At 44.1% G+C, this 9,922-nt stretch overlaps 1 protein-coding gene across 1 annotated transcript; it reads left to right on the forward strand.

Moving 5' to 3' along the window:
* Window positions 1-4,969: 4,969 nt before the first annotated feature.
* On the forward strand, window positions 4,970-6,814 carry LOC123164383 (dirigent protein 12-like). Its single transcript, XM_044581825.1, has 3 exons — window positions 4,970-5,372; window positions 6,025-6,223; window positions 6,605-6,814. The coding sequence occupies exons 1-3, from the start codon at window positions 5,014-5,016 to the stop codon at window positions 6,683-6,685; spliced, it is 639 nt and encodes a 212-aa protein (XP_044437760.1). The 5' UTR covers window positions 4,970-5,013; the 3' UTR covers window positions 6,686-6,814.
* The last annotated feature ends 3,108 nt before the right edge of the window (window positions 6,815-9,922 follow it).

The raw sequence follows: 9,922 nt of genomic DNA on the forward strand, positions 1-9,922 counted from the left end.
AAATGACCTTCATTGGTGAAAACACCACCACCCGACAAAGAAGATGCCCTGCAAATTTATCAACCATCAATTAATTTAGTATTTGTGAGCTTTACTCGATACGTAATTAGGGATATACATGATCATAGTGTTGACGTGAGCAAACCAGAATTATCGTTGGTGACATGATGTCACTACATGATGTCACTTCTTTTACACTGTAAACCTTTTTGGTGCAAAATATATATGAATATCTGCTTAGGATGCAATCACTTGGTAAAGTTGGTAGAATCTTGAAATAAGTTGGTGAATTGTCTATGAATTCTAACAAGAGCGTTATGCATCACAGGAATTTTACACGACAAAGAGGCAGTTTGTCAATTTAATAGTCTTCATTTTTACTTACTATCTCTGTGTTGTACAAAATAATTATTTTGCAATATCTTGATTACAATACTGAGATGTACATATGTACTTTTTAATGAGCGTTGTAGGTATTTGAAAACACTTTTTTGTTTGTTTATTCAATGTATTTATGTTATTTTTATTGGACATCCATGATGCTCAAATTAGATAGAGAGTCAACTTAAGGGAAAGTGCTACATGGTTTTGATTAGTCACACAAATAATAGATGCATATTACTTGTAGCATTAGCTACCCAGCACGACCAACAAGATCCTTAATTAGAGATCTAGATCACCTAATTGAGCATGGACATTAGTAGATATACTATTCTAAGTGGGAGACCATGCAACGTCAATTTAAATAGAACTTTCGAAGCTGCCAAGATGCTCTATTGTGTACGTGTAGCTGAAACACACTGGTTCATGTCGACATGTAACTTTATAGATGGAGAATAGTAGGCAATGCACATATTGAAGGAAATATGCCCTAGAGGCAATAATAAAGTTATTATTTATTTCCTTATATCATGATAAATGTTTATTATTCATGCTAGAATTGTATTAACCGGAAACTTGATACATGTGTGAATACATAGACAAACAGAGTGTCACTAGTATGCCTTTACTTGACTAGCTCGTTAATCAAAGATGGTTATGTTTCCTAGCCATAGACATGAGTTGTCATTTGATTAACGGGATCACATCATTAGGAGAATGATGTGATTGACATGACCCATTCCGTTAGCTTAGCACACGATCGTTTAGTATGTTGCTATTGCTTTCTTCATGACTTATACATGTTCCTTGACTATGAGATTATGCAACTCCCGTTTACCGGAGGAACACTTTGCGTGCTATCAAACGTCACAACGTAACTGGGTGATTATAAAGGTGCTCTACAGGTGTCTCCGAAGGTACTTGTTGGGTTGGCGTATTTCGAGATTAGGATTTGTCACTCCGATTGTCGGAGAGGTATCTCTGGGCCCTCTCGGTAATGCACATCACTATAAGCCTTGCAAGCAATGTAACTAATGAGTTAGTTATGAATGATGCATTACGCAACGAGTAAAGAGACTTGCCGGTAACGAGATTGAACTAGGTATCGAGATACCGACGATCGAATCTCGGGCAAGTAACATACCGATGACAAAGGGAACAACGTATGTTGTTATGCGGTCTGACCGATAAAGATCTTCGTAGAATATGTGGGAACCAATATGAGCATCCAGGTTCCGCTATTGGTTATTGACCGGAGAGGTGTCTCGGTCATGTCTACATAGTTCTCGAACCCGTAGGGTCCGCACGCTTAACGTTACGATGACAGTTATATTATGAGTTTATGAGTTTTGATGTACCGAAGGAGTTCGGAGTCCCGGATGAGATCGGGGACATGACGAGGAGTCTCGAAATGGTCGAGACGTAAAGATCGATATATTGGACGACTATATTCGGACATCGGAAAGGTTCCGAGTAATTCGGGTATTTTTCGGAGTACCGGAGAGTTACGGTAATTCGTATTGGGCCTTAATGGGCCATACGGGAAAGGAGAGAAAGGCCTCAAAAGGTGGCCGCGCCCCTCCCAATGGTCTGGTCCGAATTGGACTAGGGAAGGGGGGCGCCCCCTTCCTTTCTTCTCTTTTTCCCTTCCCTTTTTCCTATTCCATTTGGGAGGAGGAATCCTACTAGGACTAGGGAATCCTAGTAGGACTCCACCTTTTTGGCGCGCCCCAGGGGCTGGCCGGCCTCCCCTCCTCCATCCTTTATATACGGGGGTAGGGGGGCACCCCAGAGACACAACAATTGATCATTGATCTCTTAGCCGTGTGCGGTGCCCCCTCCATCATATTACACCTCGATAATATCATAGCGGTGCTTAGACGAAGCCCTGCGTCGGTAGAACATCAACATTGTCACCACGCCGTTGTGCTGACGAAACTCCCCCTCAACACTCGGCTGGATCGGAGTTCGAGGGACGTCATCGAGCTGAACGTGTGCTGAACTCGGAGGTGTCGTGCGTTCGGTACTTGATCGGTCGGATCGTGAAGACGTACGACTACATCAACCGCGTTGTGTTAACGCTTCCGCTTTCGGTCTACGAGGGTACGTGGCAACACTCTCCCCTCTCGTTGCTATGCATCACCATGATCTTGCGTGTGCGTAGGAATTTTTTTGAAATTACTACGTTCCCCAACACATATATAATTAGGAATTTGTTTTTTCGGCCTGTAAGATAGTGAAAAAATGAGTGGTCGCAGGAACTCACACCTACAACTTCAAGTTCCAAACTACGTACTCGAGATCCAGATATAGTGCACATTTATGCTCATTAAATAGGTTAAGATGGTTAGCACTTTATTGTTACATGTAAGGGAATGCCTGCTGGCCACCTAGTCCCTTGTGTACCTTTTTAATGATCATTGTTTGCATTTGAAAACCTTTTTGGATTGTCCATTCAATGTATTATGATATATTTTTATTGGACATGCATGATGGTCAAAACAAATAGAGAGTCAACTTAAGGGACAGTATAAAGTGGTTTTGATTAGTCACATAAATTATAGGTCCATGTTACTTATAGAATGAGCTACTTAGCATGACCAACAAGGCGACAAGCTCGTTAATTGAAGATCTAGATCACCTAACTTAACATGGCCATTAATAGCTACATTTTTCCTCTAGTGAGGGCGTTGAGCATGATGGATTGTCATAAGAAATACTAGTGATGTAATGTTTCAATGTACCTCTCCTTTAGTAAATCAAGACGCAATTTTGTGTGTGCAGGTTATGAACACAATATGAAATGTTTTTAACATGCCTCAAATTGTTGAAAATAGGATGTAACAGTCTAATAGCACAACAAAGACACTACAATACTCCATTATTATTTCGAACCTATTGCAAATATAACGGATCCTAATACTAAGACTATAATATAACCTTAGGTATGGAATATGCATGTAATGGTTGACATGCACTTTTTACTTCTAATTCTCCATTATATGATTTTTGTCTTCACATATAAATTTACCAACCGTTATTGTACAACAATATATCACATGGCTTGATTTTTCCTTTTGTTTTATTTGTCGAGGGGAGTATGATTAGTTGCTTCAAGTATGCCATGAACTCCCAACCAGTAGGAGTGTCAACGTAGTTAGTCACTCTAGGTCAGTATGTACTAGCTTAGGTTGGTAACTCGAGGTCAAATAAAGTACGAATATGAAATCTCTTATAGAGCATGGATTTTGTAAATACGAGTACATATGCTCCCACATGAACATTATATTTGAAGAATTAAAAAACCAGAATTTTGGCATCAAAGATTTTCAAGTGTACTAGGCGTTTGGAAAACATTGTGGCAAAATGACATCCGAGGAGCTATAAACAAACATTGAAGCTCAAATATGCTTGCTTGTTGGAGAGCAGTTAGGATGTCAATTCTCCATGAATTATGCAGACACCTCAATCACTTGACTATTTTCTTGAATTTAGTGTTCATTTGGCATATGAACTAGGGCTCGGAAAGCAATTAATGATCTTTTATAATGATTCTTTGGTTAACATTAGCTAGAGAAATAGTCAGTTGTAGTATGAGTAGCTGTAACATGAATATTTGACTTCTAAATAGGGGATCTAGATCTGTAGACTTCATAACATGGACATTAAATGCAAAACTTGCTTAAGGGCTTGACTTGAGAGTCACTTTTAATAGAATTATGCAGGTTCTCTAGACGTTATATTTTATAGTTAAGTGGAACACCTAGGATTCGATTGCAGTATGAGTTGCTCACCTTTAACAAGTGGCTCCTAATTTGTAGATCTAAATCACCGAACCTCATAATGGCCATTAAATGCTTAACTTGTCTAAGTGCTTGACTTTGCGACATCGCTTTAAATACTATTTAAGAAGTTTTCAAGATAAACCATCATGAAGGTAAAAGGTACACATTTAGACATATTAACACCATGCATTGTTTCATCCCTCTAAGGACACTAACCATTCCAAACGTCATATTTGTACTTCGGTTTTCCCCTTGGATTACATTGTTATATTGGCTTTCCTAGACTGCTGGAGAGCACTACACGGGTTGTGTTGCTGCTCATGTATACAAACCAATTAGCTCTTATGTTATATGGACATATGGGCCTTAGGTGTGCGAGCGACATCCAAAACATAAAATACAAAGTAGTGTACGCAGCACATGCCTCGCGGTTGGGTAAATCATTCTACGTGAGGCAACCAATGAAGGAAACAAAACCAAAATGTGTGGATTCAACATCCTATTAGAAAACACAATAAAAATTCTATTTACGTACGAATCCAAATACTGAAAACTTGATACGGTCCAATGCTACCGTCACTGCGAGTGTTAGTACCATTATTCCGTTTTTTAACTTTCCTAAAGCTTTAGTCTCTGTCTAATTTTTAATATTAAAGGGTTCCAAAAAACGAGAATGAATATGTGCGAGCGTAAAGATCTCATGTCCAAGGCATAGATTGAAGTCCACTTGAAGGCACTCCTACGATTCTATAAATAGATACCTTATACCGTTCATTCGTCCACACACATCCACTTCCCCTCTACTAGCTCATCTGCCTTTTTCTCCTCGTCCTTAGCACTTCCTGCCATGGCCGGTCCATCGGGAATTTTGTTGTTGCTCGTCATTGCAATGCCAGCATTTCTAGCCCTCGCCGACACCCCTCACCCATACTGTGACCATCCATGCCAAAATGGGCTTAGCTTGCACCTGTACCTGCACCAATTTGTTGCTGGTCCAAACCGCCCAAACCGCAATGAAGAATTTGTCTTAACCCCAGGTTATCCTCTTGGTTTTGGCACAACCCTCATCCATGATTGGACCCTAACCAATACAGTGAATCCCAGTGATACTATTATTGCGCGCGCACAAGGCACACATATACAGGCGAGTAGAACCAATGCTAACGGTTGGTACATCTCGCAAAACATAGTTTTTCAGAGTGGAAGGTAATTCTTTTTATGTTCTCTCCCGACTCAATAAATTACGTGCAATTTTTGCTTACATTAGAATACATTATTTGTACATATAATAATTTATTGGTTTAGTAATTCTTATCTGATGTTTTATTCTTTACCATTTCGTATATGTTAGAAACTCCTGACAAAAATACAAATAAATATCTACTATATGATAGCTATTAATGAAACATGTACATGTGATTGAACTTTTAGATCACAATGGTACACAACGAAGCAAGCAACTACCACATACACACATATTAATTGGTAAGACACACAGACACATACACACACACATCGTGCACATCCACTAAAATCATGAGAAATGTTGCGAACACATGAGATTACTAATGTCTAGGAACACACTTTACTATATAATGCATACGCAAATTGTCTATGGTGATTTAACACCACGCATCATATAGAAAACGAGATATGCATTTCTAGGCGCTAGCATCCCATCCATGCATCTAAATAATACTATATTTTCACAACAAATCAATGAGGTTAGTATGTAGAGGAACTAATAAGGGAAGATATTGTAGAGTTTATACTTCATCACATAGTAAGTTTGATCATTGTTAAATCTTCCATACATCTCTAACATTCTGATGATATTTGATATGCCCTCCATGTGAAGGTTTGCTGGATCTACACTTCAGGTGATGGGGACTTTAACTGAGCAAAGTGATGGACAGTGGTCCGTTATTGGAGGGACTGGAGAATTTACTAAGGCGCATGGTACTATAAAGTACAAAATGGACCCTGCCTCTAACATCGAGGACGGTATTAGAGAGCTTGATATTCATCTAATATACACCCCAAATTATCCACAAGCTGTAAGTACAAGTGAAGCTTCGTGTGTAAATATTTCCCTTACTTTCAACTATTATTCAAGTTTGAACAAAATTTTGAGTTTCATAGCCCGTAATTTAACTAAGGGTTGCTCCCGTACTCTATTAGGATAAAGTTTCATGCATTTCATTTATATTGATAATGGATATGGCTAAAATGTTGTCGTTAAAGAATGTGGTGTAATCAATCAAGATTTTTCTTGGATCGTGAGTCGCATTTCATAGAAGAAAGTGTATTTTAAACTGAACCTGCAATTTCTAGCATCACATAAAAAGTAATTTAGTAACACTGGCCAGTACTTATATTAGAAGGTACACATGTGAGTTGTATATGACATTAACGTTATTTCATTTCACTTTATGCAGACTCAGTCTGGTACAGCAGCTCTTGCAAAATTGTTGGGCGGCTGTCATGCGGTCGATAATTGTTGCTGCAAGAAATACTGATGAGATCAATGATGATTTACTCAATGAGAGGCCGTGCAGTGGCACCATGTGTATCTTTCATTTCAATCAAGGTGTGGGTTTGAAGGATGGGTGTACCTATCCTAAAACCTGTACTATTTGTTTTCAGTTCTCTTTATATCGTGTGACTATGTGTGTTTGGAGCTACCTCGTGTATTATGCCTCTAGAATAATAAAATTGGTATGGTTGGGGAAAATTACTCTCTTGAATTACTATGTGACTGATAATCTGCAAGGAGATCTATATTTTCTATCATGTAACATATAACACATGTTGCAACTATCTAACTTCTTGATATGAGTACATAAATATATGTTACATGAAAAATACATTTGTGATTGTGGGGCTAGTATAGTTTTTAGACTTGTGATGGAATTCCGTCACATATGGACTACTTTGTTATGCTAGAGCCAGGTAAGTGAGAAACATTCATACCATGATTAGCCAGCGCTATGGGTGAATACTCTGTAATGCTCATTGGTCAATGTTATTTCTGATAGTATGGAATTATAAATTGTTTTCCTTCCGGTGGCTTTGTTTTTGAATGATTTTTCCTCATGATTTGTATGTTTCTCTATCTTAATGTTGTTTATCTTAGTTGTTGAGTAATTTTGTACTCTCTCTGTTTGGAGAGGGGCGCAATGATTCACGAGACCATCTGGACACGAAATCCTGTTCGTAGGTACACTCCGAGGGATGTGGGCTAGTGGGCCTGGCTGGACGGGTGCGAATTTCAGAAAATCTGGTTGTCCGTCGAAATACGGCGACCAACAGTGATGTACGAACTTCCGCGGGCTGGATTTGAAAATAGGGCGACGGAGCCGAGCCGAGCCGTGGCTCGGGTCTGTTCAAGGAAGCTGTCCGTGGGATCAGATTGATGGTAACGCCGTCCCCTTGGAAGACGGTGCCGTCAGTGGATAAGTAATTGCTTTGCGCTTGGTCCTCTAAAAGCAACTCCAACGGGCCGACCCAAACGGACGACGATTTTGTCCGTTTTTTGTCCGTTTGGATCGGCCAGGCGGACACGGACGTCCGCTTCCGTGTTTGGGTCGGCGCATGCGCCCAACACTGGCCCAACCTATTTTGACGGTGCTAGAAAAAAAAGAACATATGCGTATTTAAAAAACAACAACATTAATTAAACATTAAAGCCGGCCACGAAGGCCGGCGAGAGTCACATTTGCATTTAAGAAAAATAAAAACAACCTAAACTACGAGGCGGCGCGCTGCCCTAGGCGTCATCGTCGTCGTCCTCGGGGTCCGTGAGGTCGATGAGCGTCGGCGCCGGACCGGCCCAGGGGAACGCCGTGTTCCAGAGCGCGTTCAGGTCGGGCGTGGGCTGCCACGGCCTGGCGCGCCTCCTCCTCGGCCTCGCGCCGCTCGTCCTCGGCATCGCGCTCGAGCGTCTCGAGGTACTCGCCGTCGCGGCGCTCTTCGGCCAGCCGGATCTGGCGCCGGTGCTCGAGGTACGCCGCCTCCTGCGCCGGCGTCGCCCCCATCCACACCGGTGGCACGGAGACCCACTCGCGCACTACTCCCGTCCAGGAGTAGCGCTCGATGGGGGACGGCTCCGGCTCGGGCTCGGGCTGCGGCTCCGGCTCGCCTTTGACGCGGCGTTAGGGAGGGGATGGCAAGGCCACCGGCAGCAGCACACAGTCGCCTGCCACGGAGAGGGCAATGGCCTGCGCCATTGCCGCCTCGTACCAAGCCTCCTTTTCCTCCACCGCCTCCACCCTGCACCGCTCATCCTCCTCGCTCTCCCGGTAGACGGCCGCAAGGGCCTCCTTGTAGGTGTCCTCCGCCGCCTGGTCCTCCTCGCGGATGACGAGCGCCGCCGGCGGCACGCTGCGGTCGACCTCGCGCACGCCCCGTCGCCTCGCCTCCTCGTGCTTGAAGGCGAACCAGCTCACCCAGTTGGGCGAGTCGGTTGCGTAGGCGGGGTCGTAGCGCTGCTCCGGCGTCAGTAGCGCCCGCAGGCGCCGCACCACCTCCGCATGAGCCTGAGCCGACCGCGGCGCCGCCGGCACTGGGGTCCTATCCGGATCCAGATGCCAGTCGTGCGGCAGGGTGGCGTCGGGGTACGGGAGAGGCACGCGGTGCTGCCAGTGCCACTCTACCTGGTGCAATGGCACGTTCACGCGTTGCCTCTGCCGGCGAGGCGCCGCCGCCAGCGGAGGCGGGAGGAACTGCGATGGGAAAGGGATGGCGGGGGCCTTGCCCTTGGCCTTGCTACTGCTGGCGCCGGAGAAGAGCCCCATCTCACTATGGTGGTGGTGGCTAGGGTTTGCCGGCGACGGGGGAGCAGAGCTTGCTAGATGTGGACGGCGAGTTTGGATGAGGACGACCCCGCCGCACGGTCGGCTTAAAAAAGGAAGACCGCCGTCGCTGACGCGTGAGCCCGTGGTCATAAATTAAGCTGACCGCGTGGGCAGCGGTAGTTGGACGGCCGCCAGGTGGGGACGCGGCGGACACCGAGAAGGCGCGTGTCGTGGAATTGTCACGGAAGATGTCCTAGGAAAAGGACTTAGTCGTGAGGCCAACACATCTATGTGGTAGCTTAAGAAGGGTTGAGCGGAATCGAGAGACGCAACACAAGACAAGGATTTAGACAGCTTCGGGCCCCAGGAAACATCATCTGGTAATAACCCTACGTACTGTTTGTGGCTAGGTCTCATTATCATCATGAGGGAGTCGCCGTAAACCGGCTCTCCTCTAGTTGTGTCTAGCCCTAGAGATTGTTTCTTCTTGCTTGTCCCTCTTTTGGGGAGCCCTGCCCCTCCTTATATAAGTTGAAGGGGCGGGTTACATGTAGAGTCCAACTCGGACTTAAGACTTAACTATTCTGACTTCTCTTTATGGGCTTCTTAACATCTTGGGCTTCATAACGTCTCCGGCTTCATAACGTCTCGGGCTTCATAACCCCTGGCAACCCAGTTATCACTGTTTGCCGGTTTATGATGGTCTACCGGTTTATGATGATCTGCCGGTTTATGATGGTCTGCCGGTTTATGATGATCTGCCGGTTTATGAACTGACTTAACACCTGCCGGGTTATCATCTAACTTGACTTCTGCCGATTTACCACCAGCCGGTTTATCATCTGACTTGACTCCTGCTGGTTTACCACCAGTCGGTTTACCGTCTGTCTTAACTGTCCGCCGGTTTACCAAGTCCCAGCCGGTTTACAACTCCAGCCGGGTCATACCGCGGGGTATATC

The sequence above is a fragment of the Triticum aestivum genome, chromosome 7D (assembly GCF_018294505.1).
Source record: "Triticum aestivum cultivar Chinese Spring chromosome 7D, IWGSC CS RefSeq v2.1, whole genome shotgun sequence".
Taxonomy (NCBI): Eukaryota; Viridiplantae; Streptophyta; class Magnoliopsida; order Poales; family Poaceae; genus Triticum; species Triticum aestivum.

Coding starts and splice junctions, on each gene's coding strand:
- LOC123164383 (XM_044581825.1), top strand. CDS start 5,014: ATGGCCGGTCCATCGGGAATTTTGTTGTTGCTCGTCATTGCAATGCCA. Junction 5,373..6,024: donor ATAGTTTTTCAGAGTGGAAG/GTAATTCTTTTT, acceptor CTCCATGTGAAG/GTTTGCTGGATCTACACTTC. Junction 6,224..6,604: donor CCCCAAATTATCCACAAGCT/GTAAGTACAAGT, acceptor CACTTTATGCAG/ACTCAGTCTGGTACAGCAGC.